Source organism: Taudactylus pleione, unplaced genomic scaffold (assembly GCF_031769625.1).
Source record: "Taudactylus pleione unplaced genomic scaffold, aTauple2 ptg000977l, whole genome shotgun sequence".
Taxonomy (NCBI): Eukaryota; Metazoa; Chordata; class Amphibia; order Anura; family Myobatrachidae; genus Taudactylus; species Taudactylus pleione.
The window spans coordinates 7,018,204-7,040,125 of NW_028285378.1; the positions used below are offsets into that span (position 1 = coordinate 7,018,204).

Genomic DNA, 21,922 nt, shown 5'->3' on the forward strand with positions numbered 1-21,922 from the left:
TAGTTGGCCGACTTCCGTTTTCGGACACCTGGCATCTTACAACAACAGACACCTAGATACGGGAGGTGGTCTCCCAGGGGTATGCCCTTAATTTCTGGAGAAGTCCGCAAAGGTTTTTCTGCACAACTCGACAGTGGAGTCTGCGAACCTAACGGGCCTCAACACATTTATCCGGGTGCCCAGGTTTCGTATGGAAACCCTGTGATGAATTGTGTTGGCAATGGAACTGGGAGATTTTTATGGTGTCCTTGGAAATTCAGGATGTATATCTACGTGTGACAATTACACCGTCTCACCAACGTTTTCTGCGGTTTGTGGTGCTTCCAATTTCAGGCGCTGCCTTTTGGTTTATCAATAGCCCCTCGGGTGTTCACCAAAATCATGGCAGTATTGAAAGCCTGAAACAAATGTATGGAAACACACACACCGCGCTGGTAAACAGATAAATATAAATAATAAAATTTAATAAATTAGCAAAAAATGGTGCAGATGAGATAATACATAGATTAAATCAACATGACATATATCAGAAACAAACACAAATATAGGCAGGAAATAAAAACCATAAATTTATAAAAAATAGTAATAACTAGCTGATGTGCAAATGATACTAGTTTGTGCTGGGTTGGAATCAGAAATGGCAATTCCTGCATGGAAGAGTTCCAAATAAACATATGAAAGACGTTTTGACACACTTTGCTAGTTAATTCATAGTCTTGAAATTATGTAACCGCTTGTCTGCAAACAATGTATCAGTTTGGATATCCACAATGATAGATAATCTGGAGCTTGTACAGCACAACAGTTAATGGCTTTTTGGATACTTGAAGTGTTAACCCCGTCGGGCACACAATGCTGAGAAAATTTTAAAGTTCTGACCAGTTTCAAAGTCTTAAACAACTGCACGGTAGAAATGATGTAATGTCTCACCGGCTATGCAGTATATCACTGAGCAGGTCAAAATGCACTCAGAGACGCACTGTCTCAAAGATCCGGTGCAGTGGCTCTCCGTCCGGCTACATAGTATGATTACCTGCCGGATACCAGGGCCAAGGGAACGCTGAGAGGAGACCCGGGTAGATGATTAATTGCGGCCGCAGCTTGTAGATTCTCCTCGCACCAGGATCAGACACTGCGGGCACTGGCAGCACTTAGCAAGAGCAGGTTACAGGACAAGACACTTTGAACAGGTAAGGGCAGCAACGCGTTTCGTCCCGTTCCTGGGACTTTTTTTTAGCTTGAAAAAGTCCCAGGAACGGGACGAAACGCGTTGCCCTTACCTGTTCAAAGTGTCTTGTCCTGTAACCTGCTCCTGCTAAGTGCTGCCAGTGCCCGCAGTGTCTGATCCTGGTGCGAGGAGAATCTACAAGCTGCGGCCGCGCTTAATCATCTACCCGGATCTCCTCTCAGCGTTCCCTTGGCCCTGGTATCCGGCAGGTAATCATACTATGTAGCCGGAGGGAGAGCCACTGCATCGGATCTTTGAGACAGCACGTCTCTGAGTGCATTTTGACCTGCTCAGTGATATACTGCATAGCCGGTGAGACATTACATCATTTCTACCGTGCAGTTGTTTAAGACTTTGAAACTGGTCAGTACTTTAAAATTTGCTCAGCATTGTGTGCCCGACGGGGTTAACACTTCAAGTATCCAAAAAGCCATTAACTGTTGTGCTATACAAACTCCAGATTATCTATCATTGTGGATATCCAAACTGATACATTGTTTGCAGACAAGCGGTTACATAATTTCAAGACTATGAATTAACTAGCAAAGTGTGTCAAAACATCTTTCATATGTTTATTTGGAACTCTTCCATGCAGGAATTGCCATTTCTGATTCCAACCCAGCACAAACTAGTATCATCATTTGCACATCAGCTAGTTATTACTATTTTTTATTCATTTATGGTTTTTATTTCCTGCCTATATTTGTGTTTGTTTCTGATATATGTCATGTTGATTTAATCTATGTATTATCTCATCTGCACCATTTTTTGCTAATTTATTAAATTTTATTATTTATATTTATCTGTTTACCAGCGCGGTGTGTGTGTTTCCATACATTTGTTTCAGTGCTTGTGGGGTTGCAATTGTTCCCCTTTATCGCACCGCTGCAGGTCTATTTTCAGATATAGTTTTCAGTGTGGTATCCAAGCGCTAGGATATTTTCTTAGGTTTTTAGTATTGACAGCCTGCCTCAGGCACCAGGGAGTCAGGATACTGCCATACCTGGATGATCTCCTGATATTGGCTTAATCGCCACAACAGTTGCAGCATCATCTCAGACTGACGATTGCATGTCTATACAGACACGGCTGGATAATAAATTGGAAGAAGTCAACGCTTCTTCCAGTACAACAGATGTTGCATTTAGGGGCGCGCTTGGATTCTTTGGCACAGAGGATATATCTGCCAGAAGACAAGATTCCGGCCCTTCAGTTGTGGATACGCAGGTTTCTTCACAGCCGGTCAGTATCTGTTCACTCAGCAATGCAGGTGCTGGGATCCATGGTGTCCACCTTCGACATGGTGGAATATGTCCAGTTCCACTCCAGACCATTGCAGCGGTTAATTCTCTCACACTGGAGCGGGGAGTACCACTCAATAAAGTCACAGACAATCTGTCTTTCGCCAGAAGTGCCACTGTCCCTGTCGTGGTGGTTACAAACTTTCCGTCTCAACAGGGGTCACCCATTCTGGATTCCAGATTGGGTGCTCCTCACTACCGATGCCAGCCTCCGCAGATGGGGTGCAGTGACAGGCCGACACACATTTCAGGGCAAATGGACGACCAGGGAAAGTCTTCTGTCCTGTCTCCTGTCCATAAACGTTCTGGAACTGCAGGCAGTGTTCAGCACGTGTTCAAGCACAGGATTTACTAAAGGGCAGGCATGTCCAGGTACAATCTGACAACACCACCACAGTAGCCTACCATCAGGGAGGCACGCAGAGCCAGGCCGCCATGGCAGAAGTGTCAAACATTCTGGTTTGGGCAGATTGTCATCTTCCAACGATCTCGGTAGTGTTCATACCAGGAGTCCTCAATTGGGAAGTGGACTTCCTAAGTCGCCAGGATATACATGCCGGAGAGTGGACTCTTCATCCACAAGTATTTCAGAGCCTAGTGGACAGATGGGGTCTTCCAGAAGTAGACCTCTTGGCCTCGGGTCACAACCACAGGGTCCCCAGGTACAAATTCAGAACCAGGGATCCTGTAGCAGAGTTTGTGGACGCTCTGGCAGTGAAGTGGAACTTCAGACTGGTGTATCGGTTTCCTCAGTTTATCCTTCTTCCAAGGGTCATCAGGAAATTCAAGCAGGAGGGCAAGACAGTAATACTGATAGCCCCTGCTTGGCCCAGACGCCATTGGTTCACCGACCTCCACAGTCTCTCAATAGCTACTCCGTGGCATCTTCCTGTAATGCCAGACCTGTTAATACAGGGTCCCTGCCTGTATACGGACCTTCCTCGTCTGTCTTTGACGGCGTGGCTCTTAAGATTTCCGTCCTAAGAGGTAAAGGTTTTCTGTAATTCAGACGATGCTTAGGGCAGGGAAACCTCCCTCTGTCTGCTTTACTACAGAATTTGGCACTCGCATTTTCAGTGGTGTGAACATAGAAAGTATGATCCCCCACGTGTTTAAGGTCTCTCGAGTGCTTCTTTTCTTCAGGCAGGATTAGATTGGTGTCTCCATCTGGCCACCATGAGAGTTCACGCATCTGCACTTTCAGTTTGGTTTCAGTAAAGGATCGCCCGGTTGCCCGATGTTGGCACATTTTTTCAGGGTGTCTGAGGGTTCAGCCTCCCTTTATCGATCCGGTAGCTCCATGGGATTTGACGTTAGTTCTCATTGCTCTACAGGCCACCCATTCGAACCCCTGTGATCAGTAGACCTTAAGTGGCTGACAGCAAAAACAGTGTTTCTTCTTGCTGTTGCCTCTGCTCGTAGGGTCTCTGATTTGGCAGCCCTTTCTTTTCGCTCTCCTTTTTTTGTTTTTCATCAGGTTAGAGCTGTTCTTCGTACAAGGGCGGGTTACCTGCCTCATGTTGTATTCCGTTTCCATGTGAATGAAGAAATTGTGGTTCCAGCTTTCCAGGCTTCAAGCCTATCAGTAGGTGAAGCTTCTCTGGATGTTGTGTGCGCCCTACGTATCTACGTGGATTGCACCAACTCCATTAGGAAGACAGATTCTCTATTTGTGTTGTATGGCTGTCATAAGCGTGGCTGGCCAGCCAACAAACAGAATCTGGCATGATGGCTTCGTATGACAATTTTTCAAGCGTACACACAGGCTGATATCTCTGTTCCAAACACGATGACAGCACATTCTACTCGATCTGTGGGACCATCATGGACGGTTAGTCGTGGTGCCTCTGCTGAACAATTGTGCAAGGCAGCCACGTGGTCTTCTGTCCACACCCTTGTCAAATTTTAAGTATTTGATACATTTGCCTCTCAGGATGCTTCCTTTGGGTGTTGGATTCTCCTTTCTACTGAAACACAGGAGCGTCCTCACCGTTAAAGGGAACTGCTTTGGGACATTCCCAAGGTAATTTCTGTGGACTAACGATTCCTACCTATCTATACACTCTAAATGTCGCTATTTAGCATTGTAAGTCGCACAAGAAATAATTACTCTACAGACTTTGATTGTGTTTCCAAAGCACAAAAATATATTATTCACCAAAAAGCAGATAGTTACACGCTGTGATCTAAATACAATTAGCGAAAACAAATTATACAATCACAAGGTACAGTCGATACGCAGGCGGTCTGGATCCAGATTTCCGGTATCAGAGGTGAAGCCTCCGTCCGAAGAAAGAACAAGCAGACTAACTACTGGAAATAGAGCGTCCGTATATGTACCCTTACAGAGAGAGGCAATACAATAGAACAAGTTGGCATAATCCTATTGGTGGTTCTTCTGTTACAATACAGTTCATAGGTCAGTTTGTATGATCACAGTCCAGCCTCCAACAGCTCTTTGTGCCCATTTTCCCGCTGAAGAACAAGTCTAAACTGGCTGCATTACAGAGTACATTTTAATGCCTATCTCTCTATGATCCATAATTTGCAGACTCATGTTGCGATTTCCCCACCGATGAAACCGGAAGTCTGCAAATAAACAGTAATTTAGAATAGCACCAAACACGGTCTGCTTATCATGTACTAAACCTGAAATCTCAAATACAGTCGCTTTATTACTTAATAATGAATAAAACCTTGAATATAAACCTTAATGCTAGGGAACCTTCCCATGTAAGTGTGCAAAGTGTAAGTGTAAGGATTTTAAGAAAAGACGCTAGTTAGCGTTGTGCGACCAAGTGTTTGTGGAGTATACCGTGGTTCTTGTTTTGCAGGGTTGGTCATATTACGGTATATGTTTTAGTAAATGTCTGTATTTATATAATGAGGACTTTTAACATTGTTCTATTGCATGGGAATTGCACGATGCTAAATAATAGCATCGCCGTATGTACTTATAATGTGTGGGATTCGCTAAAATGGTGCTGGATGGCCATTCGCAAAATGGCGTGCGGATTTTAATTTCAACATATTCAGTCTCAGCCAATTATCCGGCTTCGACAGTCCACACTTTGATAGCAAACAACACGCTATCACACTCTGATTTTTAAAATTAATCTAGGCTTACACTATGACATATTATTTACTGTTATATTATGGGATGGCACAAGGTGGTTAAACCATTAATAATGTGTCTCTGGGAGGGACATAAAACTACCCTTATACGCACACCGCGGATCTTGGGAGATCATCTGAAAGATGTGGGGATGCACCAATCCTATAAAGAAAATCTTGAAGGGGAATAGGGACTTACATTATTTAAGATGTTCAAAAATAACATTTCATAATACATTTCATTGCATGTCTAAATCTATACATCATCTGATGGTACCTTCTAGTTCAGGGTTGTAATGCAGTCCTACATTTACCTCAGTATTCATATTGTTACTTCTAACCACCATCATAATCTCATTCCTTCGATTTACTTAATTTTTAAATTTTCCACATTTCAACACAGTAAGAACGCACCTGACACATACGCCAATTTCTAAGATGACAACCAATATAAGGATCAGGAGTTTACCTATACTAGCAACCATTTCCTGGACCCACTCTCCTAGACTGGAGAACCATTTCAGTGGGTTCAACCATGAAACCCATTCTTCTACCTTCTCCTCTACTTCAGCCACTGAAGCATTATGGTTCTTCCGAAATTCCCATTTCAGCTGCAGAATTTTGTCCTTTTTCCGGTCTATCACCTCCTTGGGATCACTAGTATTATTTGTAACATATGTGCAACACTTTACACCAAATTGGGTGGCCAAAGTTACACAATACCCTCCAGTGATAGCTGTTAAATAATTTAATACTAATCTGTGTTGCACCAGTTCTTTGTTGTAGGCCTGCAACTCCTTATCTGTGTACCTAAATGTGTCATCATACAGCTCAGTGATATTATCTATTAATTTAGCAAGATCTTGGATATATCTAAAATTTTGTGTACCCCGAGCGATCCTGGTGGGATCCAATGTGACTAATTTGAAAGCCAATTGTTTCACTAATCAATTGTGTGGCTTTATGTACATCACCAGGTATATTTATTTTGTCTCTGTGTTCATACTGTGTGTGAAGATATGGTAATGGTGTGTTTTTATGAATACAGAGCATTTCACCATATGTAAGGGTCATAACCTCTGGAAGTACTCTTCCCAGGTAACGCAAACCTTCAGAACTCGGAGAGAGCCACTTATACGCTTTCCTTCCACATATAAAATATACATCATCGGGGAGAACATAACGGATAGAGTGCATCATGATCATCCAACACATTTCCCTAACAAATGATCCTATATCAGGTTCCCCCATCTGGTTAACACACGTTTCTGGTTGTATAACCCTGGCATAGTACCCTTCTGGTACTGTGCCAACCATTTATTTGATTTTACTTAATGTATAACGATACCGGAAGTGTCTCCCATTTAACCTAATTATGCGTAACAGTTCAAAATTTATAGGCTCATAATCAGCTCTTAGTGAGAAGGTCATCATCTGGTTATTCCCAGTCACCTCCCAACTTCCTGGTTTATTGGAGTTGGTGATGTTCAAACATAAAAGTGATTTATCTACTTGGTACTGGTGGAGTTTAAAATGAGGTGGTTTGGTGTTTAGAAATTTTCCATCCAGTGTCTTCCCTTGTTGCAATTCTAAAACTTCATAGACATTCAATGGAAATGGCACTAACCCTACATTATGCTGTCCCTGAGGCACATGAGAACACACCCAACAGTCAGTCTGGTTTAAAACTTTGCCCACCATAGTATGATAATCCTCTAAAGGATACCCACCCCAATACTAGGTTATACTTAGGTTGGCACTGCTGGATGCAATTCTCATCAACTAAGGACCCACAAAACTCGCACATAAAATAATCCTCAGACAATAGACCTAACATAGGCGATCTCTTAACAATTACTGTACTGGGTTTGGTCAGATACTCCCCCGTTTGGTTTAGCACTCATTCTCCCAACTCCACTCGATTGATACCACCATCAGCTCCCTTCTCAGTCATCTGTCCTCCGTCACAGAAACAAGAGATACTGAAACAACCCAAGATAATGAGAACTCTGAGAGAAAGCACAAAGATAACCACAGCAGGCCACTTCATTGCTGAAAACAATGATTCTACAAATTTCTTTAGCTCAGGTCTCTCACTGTAACTTTTAACCTTCCCGGAACAGGTTCGCAATTGACAGGTCTACGTTATCTGCCTCGATTCCACCTTGTCTCTCCACTGGTTGGTTGACCTTCTTACAGTGAGTGGAAGGACCCAGGTATCTCCGCCACTTTCAAATGTCATCAGCAATACCTGATACGGACCTTCCCACCGATCTGTCAAACAACCTGAACGCAAGAAATTTCTGATCATAACAAATTCTCCAGGTTCAACATCATGACAGTTTGTTCAGACATATCATGTGACAACAATTTCAGTTTCTGTTGTTGCTGTTTTAACTGTTTACTCATTGTTATAAGATACCTTACAGTTACCTCGTTGTTACTTTTCAAATCTTCCTGCAGACTTATAATCAGATGAGGTTGTCTACCAAATAGTAATTCAAAGGGGGACAGATTGAGTGGGGGTCTAGGAGTTGTCCTGATACTATGAAGGACAAGTGGTAGTGCTTCTGGCCAACCCAGTCCAGTTTCCGCCATGATATTACTTAATTTATTTTTAATAGTCTCGTTCATCCTCTCCACTGGCATGTGGTCGGTAGGGGGTATGAAGTCTACTATTAATACCCATCAACTTACACATGTTTTGGAAGACATCACCTGTGAAATGAGTACCCCTATCACTTTCAATAATTCTAGGGATACCATATCTGCATACAAATTCCTGAACTATTTTCTTAGCAGTAAATGTGGCAGCTGGGTATGCCTCAACCCAATTAGAAAACACATCAGTGCACACTAATACATACTTGAGTTTCCTGCAGGGTGGTAATTGGATTAAATCAATTTGTATTAACTTAAAAGGTCCGTCGGTCGAAGGAATGTGGGATGGTTCGGTGGGGATTGTTTTCCCAATGTTTTTTCCTCAAGCAGGTCAAACAGGACATTGCTCTCTTTTCCGCTTTGGAAGAAAAACCCGGTGCACACCAGTATGCTCTCACCAATTTGCACATACCTTGCTTTCCCAAATGAATCAGACCGTGCGCTACCTCAGCCAGGCTTGGGTATTATGCCTTGGGGGCCACTGACTTACCTTGTCCATCTCTCCAGAGTCCAGAAGAATCTTGCCCACATCCCTTGGACCTCCAGACTGCCTTTTCCTGAATGGAACACAAATTTTGCATCTCAATTAATTTCTGCATGTCAATCGTTTGAAACATAATTTGGTTAATTGGCACATTCACTTTTAACCCTGCTGCACATTTGGCAGCTTCATCTGCCCTGTTATTATCCAGTGACACTGGATCGTCCTCACATGTATGGGTTTTTCACTTAATTACGCCCACTGCCTTAGCCAGTTGGATCGCTGTCAGTAGTCCTTTTATATGTCTGGAATGTGTGACTGGTGTGCTTGCTGCTGTCATAAAATTTCTCAGACGCCATAGAGCACCGAAATCATGTACCACCCCAAAGGCGTACCTAGAGTCAGTATAGATATTAGCAGATTTACCTTCTGCTAATTCACAAGCTCTTTTTTAATGCCACCAGCTCCACCACTTGGGCCGCCGAGTAAGGTGGACCTAAAGGTTCGGCCTCTATGATGTCTTCGTCATTTACCACAGCATAACCTGTACATAACTCCCCAGTGTCAGTTTGTCTATGACAACTCCCATCCATGTAAAATGTCACATCTACATTTTCTAAAGGTGTATCCCGTATGTCAGGTCTTGCAGTAAAGGTTTGATTCAGATATTCCATACAGTCATGTGCATCAATAGACCTGCAGAACTCACCTTGCGCCAGCGACTCGCCTCTCTCCACCCTTTGTGCATCCTGTAGCACATATGGTAAATACGTTGGTGGGTTTAACGTACTGCACCGTTTGATGGTGATGTTTGCAGGTGCTATTAGGGCTAGTTCCCATTTTGTGAACCTAGCTGAGGAGACATGTCTGGTTTGGGCTGAATTCAGCAAAGCAGATACAGCATGGGGTGTATAAACAATCATTTATACTATATATACTGTATATCAATACTACATCCTCACTCTTACTGACCAATAGAGCAGTTGCTGCTACACTTCTTAAACACGTTGAGAGTGATCTTGCCACATTGTCCAATTGTGCACTGTAGTATGCTACTGGCATCACCATGTTTTTGTGTGAGGACACCTGCTGCACAACCATTAGCTTCCGTACAGTACAAATCAAAAGGTTTGTCATAATCAGGTATACCCAATGCAGGTGCTCTTGTCAGACTATCCTTAAGGTTAAGGAAAGCCTACTCTGTTTCCTCTTTTTGTATGACACGATCAGGCTTTGAGGAAGAGATTAAGCTCTGTAATGGCAAGGCCAAAATAGAAAAACCTGGGATCCACATTCTGCAGTATCCACACATTCCCAAGAAGGTACGGATTTGTTGGTTCTGCGGCAGTGTCATGGTCCGTATGGCTTGGATTCTGTCAGTGGTCAGATGTCGTAACCCCTGGGTTAGGCAATGTCCCAAGTTTTTAACCCTGGACTGGCATGGCTGTAGTTTGTCCTTAGCAACCTTGTGTCCTGTTTGCGAGAGATGAAGCAATAAAAGTTTAGTATCATTTAAACATGACATAAATGAATCAGAACACAACAACAAATCGTCCACATATTGTATTAGAACAGATCCATTGGCAGGTTGAAAACATTGTAAACAGTCATGTAAGGCCTGGGAGAAGATACTGGGGCTGTCTATGAAGCACTGGGGCAATCGTGTCCATGTGTATTGTACACCCCTATGTGTAAAAGCGAATAGGTACTGACAGCCAGGATGAAGCAGAGAAGAAAGCAGAACAGAGGTCAATGACAGTGAAATGGGTTGCATTTGGTGGGATCTGCATGAGAATGACAGCTGAATTCGGCACTACGGGAAATTTGCTCTCTACTACCTTATTAACACCAATAAGGTCTTGTACCAGCCTATAACCCCTCCCACCACTCTTTTTCACAGGAAAGATGGGACTATTGGCTACACTTGCTGTCCGGACTAAAATTCCCTGTTGTAGTAATCGCTCAATTATGGGATAAACCCCTATCTCTACCTCCTGTTTTAACGGGTACTGGGGAAATTTTGGAGTTTGCGTACCGCTTTTTAGATTTACCATTACAGGAGCTACATTTGCCATCAATCCAGTGTCCTGTCCATCTTTGGTCCAAAGTGAATCTGGTATTTGGGATAACATTTGATCTACCTGAGATGGATTTTTATCTGAACTAGAGTGATACATTAACCTTTGGGGAGTGTCCAATATATCCCTCACCTCGTGTGCCACTCTCTGGGATATCTAAAAATACACCATCAGGGGTACAATATATGTGACATCCCATCTTACATAACAAATCCCTTCCCAGTAGATTAGTAGGAGCCGCTGCTGCCAGGAGAATAAAATGCCTGGTATGCAATGGCCCGATAGTAACCTCTGTGGATTTGGTCAAAGGATAATGTTGCACTTTACCCGTTACACCCATTGCTGGTACTCTCACTGATCACCTGTAAATTAGCTGGAGATTTTATCACTGATCTGGTCGCCCCTTTGTTTACAAGAAAAGGATGTTTAGTACCAGCTACATCAACCATCATCACTGGTTCTTCCCTACTATTTCCAGTTACCCTGACTAGCTGTAGACTACAGGTATGACCTGACCCCTATTGTTGACTCTCACTCTCCAATACAGCATTTAAGGCCACAATTGGAGCAGGTGACTGTGGGAAATTTCCTGCATTTTGCGTAGATCCCTTATGTGAATATCTAGGTACTCCCTGGTTAGGGGGTCCTACCCTTTTCACCTTACAGTTCCTACTTACATGTCCCACTTGGTTGCAGTTAAAACACCTTTGTGAGTGGGGTGGGGGAAAAGGTTGTTGTGTGGGTTGGCTGGTAGAGAAAGATTGTGAGTGTGGGTATGAATTTTGAGTGTAATATGGTGGCTGAGGGTAGTATGGGTTTTGTGGTTGCGTGAGATAAGTGGGGTAGGGCTGTGTTTGTGGTCGTGCAGGATTGGTGAGGGTGTGTAGCTGTGCAGGTGTATGTGTGTCTGGTGGCTGTGATGGTATATTCATTCCTTCCAGAGCTTGAATGCTAACAGCCATTAGCTTCTCGCTCTGGGTCTCTCTTCTTTAGGATGTTTTTATCGTGCTCAATAGCAGACTCCTTGAGTGTGTCTACAGTAAATCCCCTCCAGCCAGGTAGTGAGGTCTGGACTCGGGTCTTTAGATTGTCTTTAAGACCATCCATAAGTACCGTGATGACCATTTCCCTGTGGTGAGTGCTATCTTTAATATCTTCTATTCCAGTGTACTGGGTGATGGTCTGCAGAGCTCGGGTACAGTAGTCTTCTGCAGATTCACTTTTTGTTTTATGGTAAAAATTTTACTCCAGTTAACTACTACCGGAAAATATACACCCAATTGAGTTATTATGCGGGTAATGTTACCTTGGTTATCCTCGTCTGTTAAGGGACCATCTCCCTCCAATATGGAATCCGTGATAAACTTTTTCACGTCGGTATTGTGTGGAAGACACTCCCTTAACACCACTCGCCAGTCTTTATTGGTTGGCTCGTGAGCATTACCCAAGTTTTTCACAAATCTGTGGCATTTTGCTAATTCCTTCTTAGGGTCAGGGAAGTCGCTCATTATGGAATTTAGCTCAGCTCTTGTCCAAGGACAATGCATCACTACATCCCATGTGGGCACCACACCATTCGCATCCGGATTCCCATTGTGAACAGTTATTGTCCGGACGGGATGGAGACCGGCCACACAGCTACCTTTGGCTTTGTTACCTGGCTGGAGATTGTCTATTACTGCTACGTACAGGATTAACAACTTCCGTTACGGGTACAGCGGATGTTCACACTTCCTGTACTACCACTGATGAGGATGGGACCACCTCCTGTGCTCGTTGTAATGGAACATTAACATTTGTACGGCATGGGAAATGGCAGACATAACAACAGGTTCATCATCCGCATCATAAACATTTTCCTTGTAATTACGCAAGAGAGGGTATAAGTTACATGTTACATTTTTATGAGTTTTTACATCGACTGTACCTCCACCCCCATCCGCATAGGGCGGTGGTGGTGCACGTGAACCACTGACATTACCTTCCGCAACGCTACCTTGCTGTGCGTACGCGCTATTTTGTGGCGCATACACAACACTGTTATCACTGCGTGCGCACTCCCCTGCGTCGTGTGCGCGATGCTGATTTGCATCGCGTGCACCCCGTTAAGCCACGTATCACCTTCGTGCTGCCATAACTTTAAACAATTGTTATACTTTATCTTTTTCATTTGAGAGTGCACCATACAGATGCTATCTCGGACATTGTTCAATACCTCCTTATCAAAGCTGCCAATTCTGGGAAACTCTTTCACACTCTTTCTTGTCATTTTAAACCATACATCACAGTACCTAGTCACATAAGCACCTTACCTAGTATGCATAATATGCTGTGCCAAACCGATCAGCGCTTCCAAGAGCAGCACATCATCTAACATCTCTACCGTTTGCTTGGCTCCCAGCTTTGGAAAATAACACAAAACTTTTCAATAGAGATTTAAATCGGTGAAAGAATGTCAAGGCTACTTTACCTGTGGACGATATTAACAGGATGCCCCCACACACCTATGGAAGAATAAGCAGGCTGCTTCCACGCACCTAAGCCCTTTTCGAGTACTTTGCACTGCTAGCATGTAAGCATTCCAATAACACTTACCCTTTTCAGTGATTTCGTCCACCACAACTCAGTTCACAATCATGATATGCCACAACCGTGCGGTTGATCACAATGCCCAATAACCCTAACTGATCACTGGATGCTGTAATCGCACTGAGAGTCGATACCTACAACAAAACAACAACTACAACTGCTATGTGTATAGACTTCAGTATCTACTACCGAGCCACTAGGCCGACACCAGGCGCCTAGCACCTAAGGGTCCTACGATACCCCTAGCTAGGGAACATGTTACCCCTACCAACACACATTCACTGTTACACACCTTTTTCCTGCGCAGAAAAATAAACGTTTTCCCAGACTATGGCAGCACCGACTAAGGTACTTACAACAATGCTGTCACGCTATCAATATCACAATGCAATCTCAAAGGCTTTGTTTAAACACGCGGCAGCAATACAGGAAATACGTATACGCTATTTTGCGACTAGTCGCATACACAATAATGCGACCGCTACACAAAATGTATTATTACCCTTACGCTATTGTGCGACTTCCCCTTTTAATATGACATTTTATCAACGAAGGAAAACAAACTTTTTCCTCCCTTGTCCCCTGGATTCTAATCAGTGCTCCTTGAACTCGCACAATAACTGATAGCTGTCTCTCAGCAACAGTGGTAGCAGGTAGTCGAAGGCACAATGCGTTCTCTTCTGCGTATGGCGCCTCCACCCTTTTGCTGAGAGATCGATAATCGTGTGAATGGCAGTGTGATCTCGCTCTACGTGCCCCCAACTATCGATTCCTACCTATCTATACACTCCAAATGTTATTTAGCGTGTATAGTCGCACAAGAAATAATTACTCTCCAGACTTTGATTGTGTTTCAAAGCACAAAAAGATATTATTCACCAAAAAGCAGATGGTTACATGCTGTGATCTAAATACAATTAGCGCAAAATTATCCAATTACAAGGTACAGACGATACATACGCAGGCGCTCTGGATCCAGATTTCCGGCATCAAAGGTGAAGCCTTTGAAGAAGCAGACTAACTACTGGAAATAGAGCGTCCGTATATGTACCCTTACAGAGATAGGCAATACAGTAGAACAAGTTGGCATAATCCTATTGGTTCTTCCTGGATCTTCTGTTACAATACAGTTCATAGGTCAGTTTGTATGATCACAGTCCAGCCTCCAACAGCTCTTTGTGTCCATTTTCCCGCTGAAGAACAAGTCTAAACTGGCTGCATTACAGAGTACATTTTAATGCCCATCTCTCTATGATCCATAATTTGCAGACGCATGTTGCGATTTCCCCACCGATGGAACCAGAAGTCTGCAAATAAACAGTAGTTTAGAATAGCACCAAACATGGTCTGCTTATTATGTACTAAACCTGAGATCTCAAATACAGTCGCTTTATTACTTAATAATGAATAAAACCTTGAATATAAACCTTAATGCTAGGGAACCTTCCCATGTAAGTGTGCAAAGTGTAAGTGTAAGGATTTTAAGAAAAGACGCTAGTTAGCGTTGTGCGACTACGTGTTTGTGGAGTACACCGTGGTACGTGTTTTGCAGGGTTGGTCATATTGTATGTTTTAGTAAATGTCTGTATTTATATAATGAGGACTTTTAACATTGTTCTATTGGGTGGGAATCGCACGACACTAAATAATAGCATCGCCGTATGTACTTATAATGTGTGGGATTCGCTAAAATGGTGCTGGGCGGCAAAATGGCGTTGTGCAGATTTTAATTTCAACAGATTCAGTCCCAGGCAATTATCCGGCTTCGACAGGACCCTATGGACCCTGAAGAAGAAAATAAGAGTTATGGTATAACATACCTTTGTTAACTTTTTCTTCAAGGTCCTCAGGACACCCACCCTAACACACCTGTGTTATAGGGTAATCTTATCTTTTGTATTTCTGTGATTCCCTCTTCTTAGAGAGAGTAGTTCTAGAGTACAAGGGTCCTTCCTTATCATCCTTTTCCTTCTGCTTTGGGCTTGGTAACAAACTACCTGTAGCCAGGGATGGGGTATATATGGAGTAGGACCCAGTGCTTCCTGGGAGCTGAGAGCTTGTTAACTGTTTGGTGGCTGGATCACTCCAACCACATACCCCAAGGTAATTTCTGTGGACCCTATGGACCTCGAAGAAAAATTTGACAAAGGTATGTTATACCATAACTCTTCATTTCTCATGTTTAATTGCCATATCTAAGGATAATTAAGATATGCAGAATCTTTTAAATGGTAAGTCTAGAAATAAAACGTGACTGCAGACTTCCTTTCCAGAGCAAATTGTACACATTGTTGAAATTCTCTTTCTCTAATTCTCGTATTTAGCTGGCACTGGAAGAAAGCATACCTTTCACCCCTTTCCATACACTATTGGGGAAAAAACGCTTACAAAAGCAGAAGCTGGACATAAAATTACCGAAAACCACACTCTCTGGTCGCAAAATACAAGATTATTTTGCATTTCTAGAGGTATGTTTTGATGGATTGTGTAATTGCTTTCTAGGGTTGACCTATTCACTTTGTTTCCCTAGCTATTGTTACCCTGCTCAAGGACAAACTTCTCAATGCAGACCCAGAAAAATTTGTGAATATGGCTTTTTTTTTGTATAATATTCTAATTTGTGTAGGACAGCTGCAAAATATATTTATTGAAGTAATGTTGTCTTTTTTAGCTGCTTTACACTCAAGCTCATGTATTACCACCTGCATCCAACTTGTGTACCTTGTTTGTGAATTCCGTATTAATTTCCAAGCAGAGCAAATGGTAAGTCTCAATTAGAAGACCTTTACTTTATCATTATGTCTTATGGGTATTGCAAAGGTTATCTATGAAACTGATTACAGTTTTTCTTTCATGGTCAAGTGTTTCCTAGTTAAGTGGTTATGAACATCACTTTATCCTAAGAGAGAGTTTATTAACCAGATATATCTATATTATATGTCTAGATAAAACAGGGATGTTTAGTATGAGACCATATACAGATGTGTCCTCGCTTCTCTCTGCTGTAGTTACTCCAGATTGCCTTCCCCCCCTTGAGACTCTTCTAGCTTCGGGTGTCTTTTCTGCATCTTTTTTTTGCTGAACACTCTTCTAGGACCCACCAGGAGACTGTACCGATCAATTTGATATGCAACACTAGTAAATCTGTGTACGACTGGGTCTCTGAATCAGTATGCGATTAGCTACGATGCAGTTGCCGCAGATTGTTTCCACACCAAGTTCTGTTTAGACTCGCCTACAATACAGTAAACATTAAGATGTCCAGGGATGGGAAAAGAGCTTGGCTTCAAAAATCTCAGGGGACATGGGTGCACTTAGTGTATATGTATGTGTGTGTATATATGTATGTGTATACATACACACACGTATAAGGTGTCTAGTGTTTTTTTTTTTTTCCTAAAGTTTGCTGTCTATAGAACAGCGGTTCGGTCTGGTCATTGGGCTGTTTGCTTTTCTAGCACACATTAGAAAATGAAAAGTGTTTTTGTTTGCACAGTTGCCCAGATAAGCATACAGATATCAAAAAGTAACAATAATTGGAAAAACCAATCATAAGTATAGTGATTCCTTCGTGGGGCACTCTTTTGTACATAAATGATTTGTTAGTATAATTAAAAATTTACTTTTAATATATCTCCAATAAAAGAATAGGGATTTGTTGTGCTCATTTATAAACTATCTAATTGAGCTCCCTTAGCAATTAATCTCATGAATTTATAAAAATAGATCTATTATGTGATGACTATGCTTGTTTGAATTCATATGCTCATATAGCTCCTGATGGGTACATAATATATTATAATAGCAGGGTCAGGTACAGTGCGTATGAAATATAAAAATTGTAAATAATTGGAAATAACTCATAAATTAGAACTGTATTTAATAACTACTCGGTCATTTGAGATAAGTCTATACTTTGAGTGTGATAATAGCGTGTCTGCTGAGTAGCATCCCAAATTCATATACCATGTATGGCCAAACACATATGCAAATGATCCCCGGCTTGCATCAAATTATTTAATCCTATTGCCGGGTTGGATACTACCTCAATGTAATCAAAAATATATAAATATACACATGAAATGCTAGCAGAGTACTCTGAAAAAAGGGGAGAGCAAAGACCACCCTGTAGGCGTAAATATCCCAGATGACCTGATACTGATTTATATCAGGATAGCAATCCCGGATGACATACTTAAATATTATAATATTTTTAATTTCATACGAACTGTACCTGACCATGCTATTATAATATATTATGTACCATCAGGAGCTACAGTCAGGTCCATAAATATTGGGACATTGACAGAATTTTCAGATTTTGGCCTCTATTCACCACCACAATGGTTTTGAAATGAAACAAACAAGATGTGCTTTAACTGCAGACTTTCAGATTTAATTTGAGGGTAATTACATCCAAATCGGGTGAATGGTGTAGGAATTACAACAGTTTCGATATGTGCCTCTCACTTTTTAAGGGGCCAAAAGTAATGGGACTCAAAAGCTATTTCATGGACAGGTGTGGGCTATTCCCTCGTTATTTCATTATCAATTAAGCAGGTAAAAGGTCTAGAGTTGATTCTAGGCGTGACATTTGCATTTGGAATCAGGTGCTGTCAACTCTAAATATGAGATCCAAAGAGCTGTCACTATCAGTGAAGCAAGCCATCATTAGGCTGAAAAATCAAAACAAACCCATCAGAGAGATAGCAAAAACATTAAGTGTGGCCAAATCAACTGTTTGGAACATTCTTAAAAAGAAAGAACGAACCGGAGAGCTCAGCAACACCAAAAGACCCGGAAGACCACGGGAAAACAACTGTGGTGGATGACAAAAGAATTTTTTCCCTGGTGAAGAAAAACCCCTTCACAACAGTTGGCCAAATCAAGAACACTCTCCAGGAGGTAGGTGTATATGTGTCAAATTCAACAATCAAGAGAAGACTTCACAAAAGTAAATATAGAGGGTTCACCGCAAGATGCAAACCATTGGTGAGCCACAAAAACAGGAAGACCACATTAGAGTTTGCCAAACAACATCTAAAAAAGCCATTACATTTCTGGAACAACATCCTATTGACAGATGAGACAAAGATCAACTTGTACCAGAGTGATGTGAAGAGAAGGAAAGGAACTGCTCATGATCCAAGACATAACACCTCATCAGTGAAGCATGGTGGTGGTAGTGTCATGGCGTGGGCATGTATGGCTGCCAATGGAACTGGTTCCCTTTTATTTATTGATGATGTGACTGCTGACAAAAGCAGCAGAATGAATTCTGAAGTGTTTCGGGCAATATTATATGCTCATATTCAGTCAAATGCTTCAGAACTCATTGGACAGCGCTTCACAGTGCAGATGGACAATGACCATACTTTTTTGCATACTGCAAAAGCAACCAAAGATTTTTTTAAGGTTAAAAAGTGGAATGTTATGCAATGGCCAAGTCAATCCCCTGACCTGAATCCGATTGAGCATGCATTTCACTTGATGAAGACAAAACTGAAGGGAAAATGCCCCAAGAACAAGCAGGAACTGAAGACATTTGCAGTAGAGGCCTGGCAGAGCATCACCAGGGATGAAACCCAGCGTCTGGTGATGTCTATGCGTTCCAGACTTCAGGCTGCAATTGCCTACAAAGGATTTGCAATAAAGTATTAAAAAGTGAAAGTTTAGATTTAGGATTGTTTAGTTTGTCCCATTACTTTTGGCCCCTTAAAAAGTGGGAGGCACATATAGAAACCGTTGTAATTCCTACACCGTTCACCTGATTTGGATGTAATTACCCTCAAATTAAATCTGAAAGTCTGCAGTTAAATTACATCTTGTTTGTTTCATTTCAAAGCCATTGTGGTGGTGAATAGAAAACAAAATATGAAAATTCTGTCAATGTCCCAATATTTATGGACCTGACTGTATATGATCATATGAATTCAAACAAGCATAGTCACCACATACTTTATGCTAATTCTTATAATAGATCTATTTTTATAAATTCATGAGATTAATTGCTAAGGGAGCTCAATTAGATAGTTTATAAATGAGCACAACAAATCCCTATTCTTTTATTGGAGATTTATTAAAAGCTAATTTTTAATTATACTAACAAATCTTTTATGTACAAAAGAGTGCCCCACGAAGGAATCACTATACTGATGATTGGTTTTTTGAAATTATTGTTACTTTTTGAGTTCTAGTTACTCGATTCCAGGGAGCACCTCCAGCATATAAAATTTATCTTATGATAAAATTATGATATAAGATATAATATATATGGTACCTATTGCTGGTTTTACTTATAGATGTGAAATATAACACTGGTTATTATTCCTGTGCGGGATATTCTGGTTTCTTTGTGATAAGCATACAGATATGCCTAGGTATATTGTTGCTGCTGTCATGATAAATCGTGAGACATGTGCCCGTGAGCGGATACGCGCACTGCAATTGTACCTGCGCGTTCATAGGAATGCATGGTGCGATCGCAGTGCATGCCATAGCGTAGCGCAGTGTATGCAGGAGCGGGGAATCGCATGGCACGATGCATACCTGCTTTTTTTTTTATTTAATTGACACATTAGCGCTCAATCTTTCGTTCATAAACTGCTTGTTTTTTATTGAGCTGCTTTTGAGCACACATTTAGTGCAGATAACCTTAAAGTGGTGTACTGTATCAAATAGAGGTTATCTGCAGCGTTCGCAACATGCATACAACATACAATTCAAAACACATCACTCACAAATTCAGAAAAGACAACTGGGATTATATCTTCTCTATAACTCAAGCACCCCCTGAAACACTAATAGAAGATGTAAAATTCTGTGACCAGTTTCAGAAATTAGAGAGGAACTATATATCTGACAAAATATTGGTGGGAAATTACAACACTGACTAAATATCTGGAACAGCAAATGATCCCGAAAGGATTAAGGATACAGAAAACACCAACCTTTGACCCACAAAGCATCGACTTCAATAAAAAGTGGAACAATATTTTAGATGATTGCTCTAAAAAGCTAATTGCTCTCATTATTGAGGATTGAAAACAAGCATTAAAAGAAATCAATGATGCAATAGGAAACATAGAAAAAAGTTTGAACCCCTTCAAGAAATGGAAGACTACAAAAATCTCATGGAAATGACAAATAGAAAAATTGAAAAATATGAAGAAGGGATAATAAGATCAAACAAAGGAAACTCATAAGAGACTAAGAAATAAAGCAAGTGCTTCAACAAAAAGAATGAACAAAGAAAACCACAAAAACATATGACACAAAGATTCAGACAACTGACAAAATAACATATATGGACCAAGGAAACCCATAAATAGATAGACAAACACACAAAGAACCCCTTATTAAAGAATATCCAACCAACTCAGGACAACAAAGAAATTACAAACCATACAATCAACAAAACCCATATAAACTAGTAAGAAGATCATTTCAACAAGGAAGAAAAGCATCAGAAAAAGAAACAACACAAAATTACAGAACCCTCATTAACAACATAGAACAGAAAAAAGAAAACCCAAAAAAGAAATTACCTAGTAAAAGATTCAGAAGAAGAAGATAATCAGGATTTTTTTTAGAATTGATTTGGGGATCAGGAAATCCCCCGGACTACAAAAAATCTGCGCAAAAGAAATGAAGTAACACCCCATTAGAAAGTGCGGTATGAGAGGTGGTACACGAAAGAAGAAATCCGGAATAAGAAACATAGAAACATCACCCACAGAAAACAAAACTATCTTCAACTTGAACAAGAAGGTTCTATAAAAAAAGAACTATCGGTTCTAAAAAAGGGACTTAAATTTGCCCCTCATTCATCAATAAATAAATTTGACTTATTCATACAGTAGATAATCAAAAATTTGTGCGAAAACTCTGCATCAAAAAATATTTCATGAAGGATTCGGTCACCAGAGAAACAATGAACTATACTTCCAAATATCGACATACAATAGTGAAATCACCATCAAAATTCAACTCCATTTACACCAAAGGCCCACACATCAAAACTTTTCAGAAATTAATTGAAGAAGTAATTAGGAAACTGCCAGACAAAACCAAGACAAAATACAATTTCACCAAAGAAGAAAGGCAAGGTCTAAAAAGTGTTAAAAAAAACAACAAAACCATCATCATATAACCAGCAGACAAAGGTGGCGGAATTGTGATCCTTGACAAAGAAAATATGAAGAATAAGCTAAAAGATTATTAGCAGACACAAACACATGAAAAACTGAAGACTGATCCGACTCCAACCTTTCAAAAACAATTAATCAACTTGAAGAATGACTGAAGATTGCAATTCTAAACAAAAAAGAATGACTACATCATCATGGAAAACCCCAAAATACCAACCTTTTGCTGTCTCCCTAAAATATATAAGGACCTTGTAAATCCACCTTGGCGTCCCATCATTTCCGGGATAGGATCAATCACCTCAAACCTCTCAAAATACCTC

At 41.1% G+C, this 21,922-nt stretch overlaps 1 protein-coding gene across 1 annotated transcript in view; it reads left to right on the forward strand.

Moving 5' to 3' along the window:
• The window catches only part of WDR75 (WD repeat domain 75), a 292,493-nt gene that overhangs the window by 265,725 nt on the left and 4,846 nt on the right, over positions 1-21,922 (forward strand). The window contains exons 19-20 of the mRNA XM_088460739.1: positions 15,777-15,920; positions 16,124-16,215. Coding sequence (XP_088316865.1) covers positions 15,777-15,920; positions 16,124-16,215 — 236 coding nt within the window. The remainder of the gene's footprint in view (positions 1-15,776; positions 15,921-16,123; positions 16,216-21,922) is intronic.